The 17,145-nt window shown below is 59.5% G+C and overlaps 1 protein-coding gene across 2 annotated transcripts in view; it reads right to left on the minus strand.

Moving 5' to 3' along the window:
- SEMA3F (semaphorin 3F) overlaps window positions 1-16,387 on the minus strand; it is a 28,748-nt gene extending 12,361 nt beyond the window's left edge. For both annotated transcript variants that reach the window (XM_025271982.3, XM_025271981.3), the window contains exons 1-2: window positions 15,919-16,387; window positions 11,754-11,911 (exon numbers count right to left, since the gene is read on the minus strand). In XM_025271982.3, coding sequence (XP_025127767.3) covers window positions 11,754-11,865 — 112 coding nt within the window. In that variant the 5' untranslated portion in view covers window positions 11,866-11,911; window positions 15,919-16,387. The remainder of the gene's footprint in view (window positions 1-11,753; window positions 11,912-15,918) is intronic.
- Window positions 16,388-17,145: the final 758 nt, after the last annotated feature.

Consider the following 17,145-nt stretch of genomic DNA (forward strand, 5'->3'; position numbering starts at 1 on the left):
GCCATCGTGACAACAGGAAAGTAAACACTCCCTCACCCCCAGGGCCAGGAAGTGGCCAGAGAGGAAGTGGGGCTGCCAGCGGAGCCCCCCCAGGCTGGGACTGCCCGCCAGGGGTTATTTATACCCTGGCTGGGGGCATGGCCTTGACAGTGCCCTTATCCGTCCTGCTGGGCTAGGGGGCATTTGGGGGGCAACAGGGGGAAGGGAGGCGAGGCTCAAGTGGGCACCTTCAGACACAGGGATCTAGGGTTGGGGGGAATTTCAAATACCTAGCCCCAGGGATACAACCGGCTATAATCCCTACATCCCTGCCCAGCCCCGTGGGCCCCTATAATCTGAGCCCTCCCACTCTACAGTGCCAGGACCCCTCAAGTTTTCCAAATCCCCCTCTCAAGTTCAAAGTGCTGCGAGGACAGAGAAGAGGGCCATTCAGCAGTGAGGAAACAGACCTACAGGAGGAGCAGGAGGCTTGTTGACCTGACCCTTCCTCACTCCCTCCGGGTCCCCGTCCTGTGGGTAGAGATGGGAGTGGAGGGAGCCTCTCACTTAGTCATCCCGTGTCTGTCACGAGCAAAGCCCTGTGCTCACAGCATCCAGTTTACAGATGACAGGCAGAGCAGGAAAGTGACACATCGGAGTGCGCAGAGCGCGGGATTCCCGCCCAGGTCCACGGCCTTTTGGACTGAAGGAGGGGGCAGCTCTGGCAGAGCCCATCCTGGTGGTGGTGGTGGGGACTGCCTGCCAGGAGGGCCAGGGCTGGAAGGTGACTCGTCCTCCACTTACAGGGCACATGACTCAGGACCCTCGGGACCCCTCCCAGTGACCACGGGATATGGCGTCAATGGCTCTGTTGTCACAGGATGTGATGTTTTGGTCACTGTGGAAACAGGCGGGTGTGGGGAACCCCCATAAGGCTGTATAGAGTAGGGAAGGGGTGGGACAGGGGCCAGGAATCTTTGGCCCTGCCATGGGCTCCTGGCATGGGCTTCAGGAGCCCAGTTGGGGTCACTGAGTGCTCATTTCCTGCAAGCCAGATTGTAGTAAAGAATTACAACAGGGGTCCCTGTGACAGCCCTGCAGCCCCAGCTCCAGACAGGAAGACTGAGGCCCCGGGGAGAGTGGCGCTCACCTTGCTCACCAGGCAAGGACTGAAACTAGTATCCTGTCCCCACCTCCCCTCTGCCACAGGGTGAAAGAACAGGGGGTCTTCACTCCTCCAAGAAGTGCGGCTGAAGGCAGGTGGTGGCTGAGTAGTCCTGGGCATCCTGCTCTGACACCTGCAGCGTCAGCAGGCCTAGAGCCTAGGGCTGCCAGCTCCACTGAGGGGCAGGGACTTGGGCCCAGGGCACCTGGGGGCCTAAGCAGGCATGGGTGTGCGAGGAGGAGCTGACATGGACCCAGGCTGCTCACGTCCTCAGGCCAGTCCCCACCTCTGCTCCACTTGTTCCAGGCCCAGCTCTGATAGCAGGGGTGTCACCCCGCTGCCGCAACCCCAGGAAAATACAGACGGAGGGGCCAGGGCACAACCAGCCCAATCCAAGGCTCTGCGGGTGCCAGGGATTCAAGTCTGGATGAGCTCTCATTTTGAGGAGAGAGGGTGGTGTGCCTGGATGATGCTCCAGGGACGAGCTCCCCACCCCCAGGCCCTCTTGCAGGCTGGGCACAGGCTGGGTGGGGTAACATCCGGGAAGGCTTTTCCCGTCATCGGGAAGGAAGAGCCTTTTCTGGCATCGGCCACCTCATTTCCGCAGCCGTTCCCAGCCTTGACAGTCTCCCATGGCCATTAGACACTTGGGGTCCTGGCCCAGAACGGCCTGGCAAAGGTCCATGGGCAGGAACTTTCTCAGCATACAGGAGCCTAATCCTGGGGGGGGGGTCTCTGTTTCCTCCTCTCTGGGAAGCACTTGATGCCTCACTTGAAAGGAGGAGGTGGGCGAGGACAGTGCTGAGGGGGCGTGTCTGCAGCCCTCACCCGCAGACCCCGAGTGGGCGGCCCCCGACCCCTGCTGCCCGTCTCTAGGACACCAGGTCTGTCGCCAGTGAGGCAGGGGCTGCTGCAAGAGGGGGGTCTTGGAGCAGAGATGGGTACCCCGCCCCCTTGGTTACAGCCCTACAAAGCCGCAGGCCTTGACTGACAGTGTCACCTCCGGGGCTGTGCATGGGTACTGCGAGCTGATGGACAGGTCCTGGAGCCCAGCCCTGACCTCTGACTTCATGTGGGCTGGGGCAGCCCTAATTCCTAAGATGAAGAGAAATGAGGCGGAGGGTGAGGGGCAGGGGTGCACCAGGGTCTCTGTTAGGTCTCTATCCTCCAGTCCTTCTGAGGAGGGAAACCAAGATGGAAAAGGAGATGGGGGCAGGAGCAGAAGGGGCAGGGTCCCTCCTGGACACCCTCATGGGCGCTGGGCAGGGGTGGCCCCCAGCCCCTTCATCACTCCCCCAAGCTGTGAGGGGCCCCAGAGGAAGGCCTAGGGGCTGGGCTGGCCCCCTGGCTCCCAGCCTAATCCTCTTTTAATGAGCGGCCAGCCGGAAGGCCTCAGCCCCTGGCCGCAGCCTTGCAACCCTGGAGCTCCAGCCAGGCTGAGCAGGGGGCAGGGCAGCCCTAAAGCCTTTGCAGGCATCTTTCTCCCTGCTCAGCACCCCACCTCCCACATACCTCAGTGCCAGGGTCCTGGCATCTGCAGGGATACACCAGGGTGACATGTGCCTTGTGCTAATTCTCTCCTAGGCACGTACCATTTATTCAGGTCCAGGTCCCACATGGGGCTGAGCAGGGACGTCACCTTTGATTCAGGGGCTGATTCCCCCAGTCCCTTCCCTCCGCCACCCCTCGGGATGTTCTAGATGGGAACCCCCTAGAAGCCAGACCCAGAGGTTTGCCTAGGGCTTAAGCTGTCTGCTTCCTGGGATGGGGGGCAGGCTCTAGGTTCCTCTGGCCCCAAGCCCATCAAACTCTTCCCTCTCCAGTCCCATCTCTGCATCAGGCTGTCCAGAGCGGAGACCCACAGGCCTCCCTAGGAGCCATCCATACTTGCCCCTCTTCTCCCTAGGCAGGTGAGCCAGGTCGGTGCCAACAAAACCAATTACAGCAGCTCTCACCCAATTAGCAACTAATTATGGCCTCGTAGTCCATTCAACATAATTAACATGTAAATGACTCCGCGTGTTTATATTCAATAACGGCTCTGATTGAATTTAATTTAAAAGTCTGAACTGGGGACCCTGTTACCGTATTTTACCACTTAGAGCTGTCACTTCCTGGGAATGTCAGCTTCTCCAGGGGAGAGGGACCCAAGGCCACAGTGGACAGTGGAGGGACAGGCACCAAGACAGTGGCCGAGCCCTGGAGAGGGTGGAGATGGTTGTAGTCCCTGGCTCCCTGACATGCCTATCCCAGGGATATGGGGAGGTAGTAAGATCAGACCTTGATGGGACCCTCAGGATAGGAAATCCTCTGGAACAAGGGGCCCCTTCTCAAGAGCTACTGTAAACACTGCAGCTGTTCAGTAAACACCAAGCTGGAGCAGCCCAGCTGGGCTAAACTCTGCTGCGGGCTCCCCTCCCATTTTGGGGGCAAAGGGCTGGAGGCTGGGGCCCGGCAGGCCCAGGCATGCTGTTCCCACGCCCGTTCCGCCCCAGCGCCCACCTGCCCCGCCCAGGAGAAGACAGGCTGGGGGCACAGCTCATCCCGACCCAGGAAAAACCAGCAGGTGGGAAGCGGCAGCAAGGTCACCCTCTGGCACACACAGGAGGAGAGCAGAGGTTGGCCCTACATCTCTCCCCGAGAAGGATGTCCAATGACTTTCAACCATTGTGTCCTAGCTGGTAGGGGGCCCTCCATCTAGGTGCCTCCATTGAACCTTGCCCAGCCCCAGGCCCACATGGTGCCTGATTGTTCTAGGTCTGGGCTGGTGGCTCCAGCGGCCAGGACATCCTACCTGGACCCAAATGGTGTGCCTAGGAGGACACCTTTGGCATCTGTGGGCCAGGCAAAGTTCAGAGCTCGAGCCCAGCCTGGAAAAGACAGTGTGGTCAAGGAGGCAGGCTTGAAGGAGCAGGGTAGTCCCCAAGCCTGGGGTGGGAGGAGAGGGCCTGAGCCAGGCAAGCAGCTCACACTGGAATGTGCCCCCAAGAAGTGGGAAGTGAGTGGGAAGAGGGGCGGGTCCTGAGGGGAGGGTGTTACCCATCCCTTTCTCAGGTGGGGAGAGTGGATCAGAGCCTCCAGTTCCGCAGGCCTAGGGGCCCACCCCTCCTCCCACATTCCAGACCTGGCCCGGAAGCCCCTCACTCCTTACTCCACCTCCTCCTCCCCTCTGTGACTGCAAAAGACAACAAACTCTCCATGGCTCATTTACTCTGATAAATCAACCAGATGGACAGGCCAGGATAGGACCAAAAGGCTGGTGAGTGTCAAGACCCTCCCCCTGCCCTGGGCCCCGCCCCCATCTCTGCCCTCTTCAGACTCCTGGAGTCCGTCCCTGCAGCCCCATTCACCCACCCAGAGGTTCCCAGGGTATCCCAGATCATCTTAGCTCCCTCCCCAGTATTCCGGTGGGGAAACTGAGGCATAATCACACAGGCAGCAGTGTGCTCAGGGTCAGCCCTGGGGCATATGGAGGGGCTGTGTCAGGAGTCCAGCAGGACTCAGCTGGTCACCAGTCCAGAAGGGCAGCGAGTACTCTACATAGGCCTGGTGCTGGGACTTGGAGAGTGCTGAGCAAAATGACAGCATGGGCAGCCTTGGGTAGAGGAGCCCGGAGTGCCACCCATTCTATCCCGGATGCCGCAGGAGCCCACGAGGCCCCCGCATTCTAGCAGCTGCTCTGCAGTTATAGTGTAAGACCGACAGGAGCCACCCACGCGGGCTGACCAGCAGGTCCACACGGTGGACTCTGCTCCTGGAAGGAAATGAGGGCATCAGCACAGAGCCCTAAATGGGAAGAAACAAGGTTCTTGGCCGGGTGCAGAGACCTGAGAGGAAAGAGCATGTCCGGGTAGGAAGCCAAGCAGGGTTCATGGTGGTGACGGAGGAGATGGAGGCAAGAGGGGACCAGGGGGCAGGAAGGAAGGAAGAAGACTGGGGGGAGGGGAGTGGAGCCAAGGCCTTTTGCCCCAAAGGCCTCCTGGTCCCTGGAGGGGCTGTTACTTTGGGACCGTCCCTGCCCTGCAGAGATGCGGCAGATGGGCAATACTTGCCGGCAGTCCCAGCAGGAACAGCACAAGTCAGCCTAACTGGGCCTCCCCTGGCCACCGGCCGGCCTCCTGGAACCTAGGCCAGCAGCCACCGCCCAGACCCCATTCTTTGTCGGGTCAGGATCAGTGATCAGGGTCTGGAGCCCAGGAGGCCTCCACCCTCTCCCTGGGGCTGCTTGGCAAGCTGGGGGGGCAGGGGCCTGCAGGCCTGCCAAGCTCAGGCACCCACGTGAGCTGGGCTTTGGATTCAGATCGGAGCCTTCTGGCATCCAGGCCTCTGGCAAAGGCCCTCTTGCTATTTCTAAGAAAAATGCAGCAGGAATCTTCTCTGCTTCTCCAAAGCTCCAAGGGCTCTCTTGAGGCGGGGCTCAGATTCCCAGGACAGCGCCAGGTCAGGCCAAGCAAACACGCTCTCGGCCCAGTTGTGTAGATGTCCAAGTGAGCAGTCCAGGTCTGGTCACCCCAAGCACAAGCTGTAGGAGCCAGAACAGTGCTCAGGGTGGGGGTGGGGATGGGGGGGGTCACTGCAGCTGATCATGGGCACCATGATCATGGGCACGAACCAGACTGTGGCGCCCATCTCTGGAGAGACCCCCCCAGGGCACCCCCTCCCCAAATGCACTGTCTTTCCCCCAGTATGTATGTGGTACCTCTGCCATGAAAGAAAGAGCTTAAAAACCAAACCCAAAAGGGAGAAAACGCAAACTCTATATCCTACCACCGAGAGTGAGCCCCATCCAGCATCTTGCCCTTTCCCCAAGTGCTGCACCACACACACCGCCTCTGCTTCTGTTCTTCCAGAAATCTCCCTTCCCCTGGTGGAGATAAAGCTTCCTCCAAAATGCCTGTCCAGATGCTCACGGCAGAAGGCCTCCTCCTCCTGACCCCACTCCACCCACAGGGCTCAGGGCGTCTTTTGCAGCCTTTTCCAGACACTGTCTGCTTCACCACAGGGTAGAAATCTACAGGGAGAGGTGAGGCGGTGCAGACTCCTTGGGCATCCCCAGGACTAGCCCTCACCTGTCTGCCAACCTCAGAGTAGCTCCTAGTTTCTGAGACTTCCTTTCACCAGAGCCACAACGGTGTACACAAAGTTAATACTCAAAACACAATGAGGTCAGCATCATTTTTTATCCCCATTTTACAGATGAGGCAGCAGGACACAGAGGGACTTCACTATGCAAGGTCTACCCACGGCCAGGATGCAAGCTGGGCAGCTTGAGACTTCCGGATGCTGCTTCCACGGGACCACTGCCATCCTCACCTTACATGGAGAAACCAGGGGTGGGAAAGCTTAGGCTACCCGTCTGAGATCACACAGCTGAGAAGGTAGGAAGGGGTCTGTCTGCCTTCCAGGCCAGCCCTCTTAACCAGCACAGCATCACCTCTGCATTCTACCAAATGTAAGTGCCCTGCTCTGCCTGACCTGGGGGAGGAGATGGAGGTCTCCCAGTTGTCAGGGAGACCCACAGCTTTGGAGACATCCCTCTGGATCCCCCACCACCTCTGGAGGGGTCACGGGGTTGGAGGTGCGCATACACAGGTGCAGACAGCCAGGAGCCCACTTTGAGGCCGCTGCCTCCCAAGCCACAGGGTAAAAGATGCCTTTATGGGCCAGGATGAGATTTTTATCTTGGTGGTTTCTCTTTAAATTCTTTACGATTACGAAGCAGCGGGGGCTGCCAAGGAACATGATTTACTCCTTGAGCATGCACCAGCTCCTCACTCTGTGCCAAGAGAAGCTGGAGCCAGGGAGGGAGGGGCAGGCGTCGTGCCAGGCACCCAGAGACAAGGCCTGTGCTGCGGAGGCCCAGCCAGCGGCGGTCCCATCTGAAGCTTGGCGGGACCTGGAAGGACCACAGCTGAGGCCCTCGGCCCTAGCCTGGCTGACCCCGGCAGGGCCTCGGGCAGGTTCTCAGCAAGCATAAGGACCTGCCCTGCTCTCTCTGACGACGATCCATGGCCAGCTGAGGGGCAGCCAACCAGCCCCCCAGGACCTCCCAACTCCCCAAGTGGCCACTTCGAAGGTCCATCTCAGGAGAGGGGGTAGCTCCCATTTCCAGGAAAATTGAGGTCCCAGATGCAGGGATCTGGGCTCAAGTTCGTGCTTTGGGTCTTCCTTCCTCCCCTGTCTGGCTCATCCTGGAATACTTAGCCCTCCCCAATTTGTGACCGCCAAGTTTCACTGTAACTGTCTAAGCCATCTACCCAGCTTTCTGGTGCCACCCCTGGCCTCCAAGCTCCTTCTCACCCTTCCTTTTCAATCTCAAGCTCTAAGCCTGCTTGGCTGGCCAGGGAGCCCCTAGGGGGCAAGGGAGGGTCCTTAAGCTCCCCAGGCCTGCCCACCCCTGCTCAGTCAGGGCAGCTAAGATGAGGCTTGCTAGAGACACTTCCACTTCAGTCCGTATTCACCCCATACTCACTCTCCCTTGGGCGAAGTAAACGGACTGTGACCCTTCCTAACCTCCAATCTCCTCATTTCCTAATAAGGAGGCCTGGTGACTCTCGTTCAGCCACACACAAATGATGTAAGTGGTGGCCTTGTTCTGGGCCATTTACCCCAAAGACTCAGAGGCTGGGCTGATGTGGGCTGGGGGGCGGTGATCAGCACCCACCTGTTCACCCGCCACCTACAGAATGTCCTTCCCACCGGCCAAGCCAGATACGCCCAGTCTGAGAAGGCTGAACCCCAGGGCTGCTCTGGATGTCGGAGCTCTTTCCTCTCCTGGACTGTTTTTCCTTCTCTGAAGGGAGACAGCTTCCCAGGGGACTCTGATCAGTGGAGGGGCTGGGGTGATGGACAGCTGGATTCATAGGAAAGGAGCAAACCCAGATGCTGTTTCTCCAGTGGGAGAGAGCACAAGAAGCCTGCCCAGTGCGAACCCAGTGCTTTCCTTGGGAAGTAAGCCTGGACAGGCTACGGGCGGCACAGCAGGGTCCTCAAGGCTTAGCCCGAGCTCGTGGGAGATGGCTGGGCCTGCCTCCCCAGCCTCAGTCTTGGGACAGGCTCGGGCATCAGGCGGAGCCACATTCCATCTGAGTCTGGCTCCTGAGTGACCAGGAAAGCCTCTGGGTCTGATTCCTCACAGGAAACCCAGGCAGCCCTCCTCCCCAGGTCTTGGTGGGACTACCACTTGGTTATCATCATGGGTACCTACTGTTATTTCTATTATTTTAATCTTTCCTGACCTCCCCTGGCAAGGTGACCTTCCACTCCATCTCCCGACTCCTGCCTCAGTTTCTCAGTAGCCTGGCCACCTCATGTCATCACAAGACCCCTTTCCCTCTCTAAACACCTCTTGACCTCAAGTCCTGGCCAAAGCCAGCCCAGGCAGGAGCTGTGTCTTGTGGGGGTGGCTTCCTGGGAAAAAGTAAACATTCCCTAGGCTGAACAAAGGAGCTGGCAGGACCTTCACACCTCCCTCTGCAGTGGGAGGTGATACCCCAAGGCTTGGACAATCTTACAGTAGGGGAAGGAGGGTATTTTTTCCTGCCAGACTTGGCCAGTGACTCTGGGGTTAAGAGGACTCCAGGCCCAGGCAAGGATAGATGGAAGAAAGAAGGTCCTGCTGGCCAGGTCACTAGTTCTAAGCATCCATGAGCACTCAAAGAATGCCTCTCCTGCTCCGGAAAACCTTCCCCATTTGACCCTCATTTCTGCATGACCCTGGCTGTGCTTCTGGTGGGACAGGACAGGAGATGGGCCATTGGAATCCTCCTGCTTCGACTGGGCCCCTTCTTACACCCTCTCCAGGCTTTCGGCCTGGCTGGGGTGCCCAGGCTGATGGGCAGGCAGCAAGCCCAAGCCTGGCCCAGTTCCTGCCTTTGTTCCTTTATCTGTCCTGGGCAGCGTGGCCCCCCTCACACCAGCACCTCTGGCTTATTAGAGGGTCTGGGCTGACTGGGCTGGAACTAGCATCTCCCAACTGCCCAAGGAGGGGAGGGGATGTGCCTAGGCCAAATTCCCGAGGTCTGGTAGGCCAGCGGCTTTCACTTATCCACAGATGGAGAAGCTGAGGCACGGAGCCGCCGTGACCGTCAGGGCTCCTAACAGCAGCCCTCTCTGTGCCCCTTGGGTATATGCAGCAGGAGGCTGTCCCCCCAGCCTTAGACACAGCCAGGCCAGGACCCCCAGGTCCGTAGATGTCAGTCTCCATTCTCACTCCACAAATGCTCACTGAGGGCCTACCCACCACCGAGGGCCGCGCCATAGGTATGTCCTGGCTGAGACCATCCAACATGACAGGGGGGAAGGGTGCCTGGGGCCTGGTGCACAGTAAGTGCTGGGCTCCCAGGAGGCATGGGCCAACTGGGTGTCCACTGTCTTTTCAGCCACTTTGTCTGGGAGTGCCCCACCCTGTTCACTGCACAGTCCCAAGTACTCAGCACAGGGCCTGGCACATGGCAGGGACTCAAGTATCTACTAAACTAAGTGGCATCCATGCATAGAAGTAGGACAGGAGATCAAGTGGGAGACAGAAAGGTCATTCAGGACAGAGAAACCTGCGTGTGCAAAGGCACAGAGGCCCAGGGGTGGGGTGGCCCCAGGCAGCCTCCAGCCCCGCCCCAGGCTCCACAACAGTCAGAGCCACAGGCTGGCTGCCAGCGCGCTGGGCTTTTAGTCAGTGCGGGTGTCGGCTTCAGAGCTAATTGAGAGGGAATCGACCTGACCAATGTGAGCGTCAGGCGTCGACAAGACCAGGACACCAGGGTTCTATTTCTGGCCTTGCCTCTGCCTCCTGCCTGACCTTGGCCCTGCCCTTATCTGAGCCTCAGTTTCTCTCTCTGGAAAACAGGAACAAAATCTTTTGTCCCTTTGCTCCTGCAGGTCCAAGAAGGTTTAAAAGGAGCGTCCAGAGACCCTCCTTCTGTCTCGTTCTCATAGGTCTCCGAGATGATGACAAATACCCAGAGTGGATGTCTGGGCTCCAGGATTCCAAAGGTCTGGAAACCAAGTCATCCTCCCAGCTCCTGTTGGGTGGGGGTGGGGGGGTGCTCTATTTTCCCTACCAGCACCCTGGGTTGGGAAGGGAATAAGAGGAGGATGGGACCCCTTCAATATTTATTAATATGCTCTGAGAACTTCCACCAGGGAATGGTAGCAGTATCAGTGGAATGAATATCTCACCTTCCCAGGCCTAGGAGAGGGGTTGTTTTTTACGACCCAAAACGATCGATTCTTTTGCCCATTTCTCAGGCCCTGCGTAGGACTCCTCCCTCCCTAGGCACACTCTCAGAAATTCACTCCCCACTCCCCCCATCAAGTTGCAGGAATGATATGGGGGCCAAGAGAGGGGTTCTTCTAGGGGACATGGGAACATGGTGAGGAGGGGCTGGGCCTCATCAAGCCTGAGGAAGGAAAGGCTGGCCCAGCCACTCACCCTAGCAAGTATACCTGGAAATCTAGTCAGCCAGGGCTGAGTTGGCCCCACCCAGGACAGGCAGCTGAATAAAGTCACTCTGGGTCAGAGGGCCAAGGCTGAAAACTCAGCAGTGACCCCAGGTCCCCCAGGTATAGTCGCTATCTCTTTTCTCAGGCCAAGGGTAGACTCTTTAGATCACATCTTTGAGTTAGTGGCTAGTGAGTGAGCCACTGGTATGTCTGAGGATGTGGGCCGCATGTATTCACCGGCCTAGCTGGTTAGCTGCAAAGGTGATGGAGCTGGACCAGCGGCTCACTCTGCACACCCCAACTCATCATTAAAACCTTCCACTGTGTGTGTGCGTGCTAAGTTGCTTCAGTCGTGTCCAACTCTTTGAGACCCTAGGGACTGTAGCCCGCCATGCTCCTTGGTCCATGGGATTCTCCAGGCAAGAATACTGGAGTGGGTTGCCATGCCCTCCTCCAGGGGATCTTCCCAACCCAGGGATCAAACTCACATCTCCTGCGGTTCCTGCATTGCAGGCGGATTCTTTATGGCTGAGCCAACCAGGGAAGCCCAAAAACCTTCCGGTGATTTCAGGCAAAGTGCTCACTGGGCATCTCGGGCCTGTCATAACAGCACATGTTCTCCCTGAACTCACCAGGGGCCCTAGACTCCTCCAGTCACAGCACAAGAGCACCCTCCCCAATTCCTAGAAGCACCTCCCACCTAGAGACCCCTAGGATGGTTACTCAAGCACATCACACCCCAGAGGAGCAGGTCCTGTTCCTCTAGCTTTTGGAGGCCTCAGTGTCTGTCCGACTGTCTGATCGATCAGGCAGGGCAGGACCAGTGGCAGGGAAGGGCTTCTGCAAGCACAAATCTGAAAGATGTGACACCTCTGTCTCCCCCAGTCATCGCATGGACAGACACCCTGCAGACTTGAGCCCAGAGACCATACATTCTGGCTCTAGAAGCAGTCCAGACTCAGGACCCTTCTCTAAATGTCTAAGCAGTCCAGTCTCTAGCTTTTCCCAGCAAGTCACCTCCTCCCACAACCCCTACAAACCACCCAGTGTGACCCATGTGGCTGTACAATTTGTTCTTTCTTGCTTTGACCTCTCCTCTCTCTCCTTTGCAACAGGACAAAATGCTCTGGACAGGGGGATGCCAGGGAACTGCAAGGAAGCCTCTTACCTTTATATGAGAGCCGGATCCGGGGCATGGCTGGGAAGTAGTCCTGGCCGGGGGCGGCTGGCCAGGCCCCAGTGAGCAGGGAAGCCCAGAGGAGGAGACCAGCGACAGGCATTGTGGAAGGGGCCTAGGGCCCAGGGGTCAGGCAGCTGTCTATATACCTGGGAGGAGGAACAAGGTTGAAATATGTGAGGCAGAGCAAGGTATCCTGTCCGACCAACATTTTCTTGTGTAATTCTGTCAAAGGTACCTCAGTTTCCCTACCTGAACAACTAGGGTGATAGGTACCTCTGTGCTCACACCCTCAGCCTGGGGCCATGAATACCATAACGTGAAAATCTCATATACTTTCCTGTCCCTAACAATGGGTCTGAAGACCAAGCAACTGGGTGCAGCCTAGGGTCAACAGGGCTAACAGGGGCCAGTGGACGTTTCCCAACCCTTCCCCAACCACAGCTTCCAGACTTCCGTTCACAGGACTCAGCTCAAGGAGGTGATCTTACATCCTTCTCCAGTTTCCATGCATCCACCCCCCAACCAAATGGGCTGTTCCTTCCTCTCCCACTTCAGGGAATGGGGGAAGAGATGGGTCCAGTCCTGCAGGCTCCAGCCAAATCTCTCCTCTCAGTAAAGGGAAACCTGAGCCTGATGATTTGAGTTGGGAGCAGGAGAGAGTGGAGGATAAGTGAGAAACACATAGATGGCCTGGAGAGAGAGACGGCAGCCAGAACAGGAAAGGCAAAGAACAGCAGGGTCTACTTCTATTGAAATCACAGCAGGAGGGATCCGGGTCAGACATACAGAAGGACTTCCTGCCCGTGAAACTTCCAGCTCTGCCTACAGAGACCAAAGAAGGGGAGCTAGGGTGGCCAGCAGGCCAGGGGCAGGGTCTGAGCCAGCCTCAGTGTCCCCGGCAGAGCTCTGATACAAACCTCCAGCAGGCCCAAGTTTCCACACAATGTTTTTCAAATATTGTCTCCCCAGGCAGGCTGGCTGTTGGGTAAACGCAGCCCAGCACCAGTTGTCAGAACATATTGCTCCCTCCCGGCGAAAATCAGCGCCAACTTCCCAACACCCCCCAACCCAGATGCACTGTGGGTGGGGGCAACAATGACAATGTGAGCCCCACCCCCTAGAACTGCCAGGTCTATTTCCTTCTCTCATGGGACACAGGGACCCTAGGCCCATTTCTAGGACTCTGGGGTGGGGAGGGGAGGGTGAGGGGTATTGTGATCTGTTAATCCCTTGCCCTGGCTGGCATCCACTGAGGCAAGGCTCCACATCAGGACTGTCCAGTCCCACTTGACAGACCCTGATGTCCTCCCGGGACCCACCTCCCCTGAGCCCTTGTCTCTCCTGGCAAGCAAACCACTGGTGATTCCTCGGACAGGAAGTGCAGCTTCAAGTGGCCTGACCCATTCCCCATGTGGTGCTCTCTGTGGACACACCCTCTCCGGGGTGCCTGCAGTACCTCTCAGGTTCCATCAAAACCTCCCATCACAGGTGCTAGGGAGGCTAGCTGAGGGAGGGGAGAATCAGAACTAGCCGCGCCCCCTGTCCGCTGGGGCACAAAGCTGGAGCTGACTGAATAGCAGGCCCTGATTGCGGGGGGTGGGGGGGTGGGAGAAAGGGCTGTGCAGTTACCAGCACCCTCAGGTGCACCTGGGAGGCCCCCTCTAACAGCTGTGGATATACACACATCCAAACTTGCATGCCTGCACTAGTCCTTACAAGCATATATATATATATATATATATATTTGTTCAAGAACTCGACCTGCTAGTGGGGTGGGGCTCAGGAAGTGGGGAGACGCTGCTCTAGCTCTCTCTAGCTCTCTCTCGGGGAGGGCTAGATGCAGGCTGAGTCCCTTGGAGAGCTTTGATCCGAGGTATCAGGGGGCTGGGGTGACTCGCCTCCCCTCCTCCCTGTGACCTCATTTCTCCTACATCCATTTTCATGGTGACAAGGTCAGGGTCACCAAGGACGGTGTTGGAGTCCCCCCAAGGAGTCCAGGAACCTGGAGGGTCTGCTCTACTGGGCCCCTACAGGGACCTCCCACAATGCTTTGGCCTTTTAAAGGGGTGAACCGGGGATGTTCAAATCTGTTGGGGCCTCAGGCTCAAGTCTAGGCCCCCCTCTTTGGTAGCTTGGGGGATGGAGGAGAGGAGGAGAAGGAAGGAGGAGGAGAAAGAGGAGGACAGAGATAGGGATGGGGCAGGCATTTCCACAGTTGCTTCTCCCCTGCCAGCCCCTGGATGCACTCCACTCAGCCCCAGTCCCAGAGCAGCCCCTGGAGCAGTCGGGTCCAGCCCAGGTGGGTGGACAGAGAAGGAACAGCCGCCACCACCTGGGAGCCCACCAGGAGGAGAGCAGAGAAGGAAGGAAAGAAGGCTGGCGGGAGGGAGCAAGGGAGGGAGGCAGGCGGGAGGGAGGAGGAGAAAGGGAGGAGAGAGGGAGGGACGGAGGAGAGACGCTGGAACAAAGAACCGAGGAGCTGGGGCTGGCAAGGGGCGCAGGGAGGGGCGGCCAGACGAGGGGGTCCGGAGGCACCTGGGGGTGGAGCAGGGGGCTGGGAGGTCACATTGTCCAGCCTGATCCAGACTTCTTGGGATTGGAGGGGTGGGGGGCGCGGGTAGGGGGGTGGACAGCCTGCCTCAGGGAAGGAAGGTTGGCTCCTGCGAGCTGAGAACTGGATGGAAATGCTGCGGGGGGGACATGATGGAAAAATTATTAACAGCACCCCACCCCCCATCTAGCTCCTCCGACACCCTCCTCCAGCAGGCCAGAGCTTCTTCCCGACTCCTTGGCTTCCCCCTCCCCCAACACCCTATGGACCAGGAAGCAGAGACACCCCAGCACGGCTGGTGTTGAAAACCCCTCTTTCGTGGTCAGAGTTTCCCAGTCAAGGTCACCTGGGCTTGGCTCCATCTTCCCCCTCAAGGTGTGCCTAGAGCAGCAGGGGGCTGAGGCTAGGTTCCCTCCTCTCCCCAACCCCCGCACTTCCGGGCCTGGCTCCTTCAGAACTGAGGGGCAGCAGCAGGGGGGAGCATGCCCAGTGTCCTCACCCTCCAGGACACCTTACCCCAAGGGTCCGGGCACGCTCCCTGTGCAGCCTGGGAAAAGGCTCCATCTCCATTCAACCCCCGGGAATGGCATGAACCTACCAACCTCTGGGTGCAGTTTCTCTATCTCTGCAATTAGAACAGGGGCTTCTGGGACACAGTCTGGATGAACTGATGAGGACAAGAACCCCCAATCTCCAGAGCCGACACATTAGCGCTTTAGGTTCACACCCCACCTCCCCCAGGTGTTCATGGGCTGGTGTTCATAACACAGTTATCTCAAGAATCAGAAGTTATTTATCCAGGCAGGCCTGCAGCCCTAGCTCCAGCTGAGCCCTCCTGGGCCACCTTGACACTCTCTGGTCCCACCTGCTCTAGGCAAGTCCACCAAGCTCCTACTTTCCCCTGCCCACTCCACCACTTGGGCCCCAGCCTGACCAGATTGGGGTGGAGGGGGGGCTTGATGCAGGCTCTCCTAGCTCACTTACTACCCACATACAGCAGGGCCCCTAATCCAAGCAAAATGCCCTTCTGGAAGGTAGACACGGACTAGCAGCTGGGGGTCGGGGGGCTGGCACAGGGCTGGGAGAAAAGCCTTGGGGCTGGCTGTCCTGCCCCGGCTGATATTGGAGACCCTCCACGAGGGGGCTGCCAGGGTAGCGCTTTCCTTCCAGCAGACGATCCCCAGATTCCGACACTGAGACAGGGCAGGGGTACCTACTAGGGAAGAGAGCTGCCTAAGGCGTTAGTGGGAGAGCTCAGCCAGGGGAAGGGGCATCAGGTCTCCAGCTATAGCAACAAGGAGGAGTATGGGAGCACCCACCCACCCAGAACCTCTCGGAGAAAAAGTTGCTTTGCACACTGGTGACCCCGCAGGCCACATCCTTCACACATCTCCACGTCGTTTCGATGTTGAGGGTCCGGGCAGCCCTGACAGGTACAGCGCCCACTCTAGTCCTGTCGTCCTCGCGTCTGCGGGAAGCCCCCTGCCTCTCCGAGCCCCGCGCCCCAGACACTTCCGCAGAGTTGCAGTGCCGCGGGTCCCAGAGGGATCGCGGGGTGGCCCGGCCGCCTGCCCGCTCCCTCCCGGTTCCCGCCGCACTCACCTCTTCCACGGCGGCGGGGCCTGGGCTCCCGAGTGGCGGCGGCGGCGGCAGCAGAGCGGCTCCCGGTTGGGCCGGTCCGCGCTAGCGGCCCCCCGGGGCCATGGCCCTGCCCGCGCCCTCTCGCTGCTGTGCCTGAGCCGGGGTCGGCGCCGCGGCCCCGGCTTAACGGGGTCTGCTGGCTTTGGGCGCGTCAGCAGTCGAGGCCCCGGACCCCATCCCGGGCCATGGGAAGGCTCAGGGGCGCTCGGGGCCGCCTCCCCCCGGGTGGGCTGCGGGCGCCCCCTGGCCGGCGCGCCGAGGGCGCATTCCCCGGCGCGGGGCGCGGGCGACAGCGCGCGCTCGGCTTCGGGGCGCTGCGCTCGGTTTGGCCCACAGGCACTGTGCTCGCCTGGTCTCTGGAGTGGGGCCGGGCGGCCGCGCTGGGTTGCGCCCGGGGCTCACCGGGCCGCGGCCGTTCGCTCGCTGGCTCGCTCTCTCTGGTCTCGCGGCCGCCGGCGGGACGGGGCGCTCGGAGCCGCGCGGGGAGCGCCGGCAATTGGCCGCCCGTGGGCGACATTTGCATAGTGCGGCCCCGCCCCGCCCGCCCCGCCCGGCCCCACCCCCAGGGCGGGACCCGCCCGGCCGCCGTCCCGCCCCCGCTCCACCTGTCCGCGGGGTGGGCTCGGTGCTTCCAGGCGGTGGGGCAGCCCGCGCCCGGTAAGGCTAACCTGCACCCTGCGCCCCCGCCCTGGCTTCGCGGGCGGCGCCCCCGCCCCGCCCCGGCTTTGTCTCTCCGTGGATACACCGCGCACACCGCGCCTGGTGTTTACCCGGGCACTCAACTCCCTGGCGGGAAGGGCAGGCGCGCCAGAGAGCAAGAGGCTGCGCTCACCTGCGCACCCCCTGCCGTGTCCGTCCTTCCCACTCGCTGCCCGCCACGCCTGGCCTCGCGTGAGCCCCGCAGCTCAGGACCCAGGACTGCCCGGGCCGCTCAGCAGGTGGCAGTGCAGCCCCTGGGACGGCTGACACTGCTGGACCTGTCCTCCACCTCCAGCCCAGGCCAGGTCAGCCTTACAGCTCCATCCAACAGCTCTAGGGCTCCCTGTGATCTCCCCAGCAGCCAGCCCTATTTCAAGCCAGTAGCTCCACGGACCCACCCCTTATATTTCCACATCCCAGAGAAGCCAGCTAGGGGCTCCTGAAAGCGACATTTGCTTTCAAGTGGATTCCTGAGGGCTGCAGACTTTA

Source organism: Bubalus bubalis, chromosome 21, assembly GCF_019923935.1.
Source record: "Bubalus bubalis isolate 160015118507 breed Murrah chromosome 21, NDDB_SH_1, whole genome shotgun sequence".
Lineage (NCBI taxonomy): Eukaryota > Metazoa > Chordata > Mammalia > Artiodactyla > Bovidae > Bubalus > Bubalus bubalis.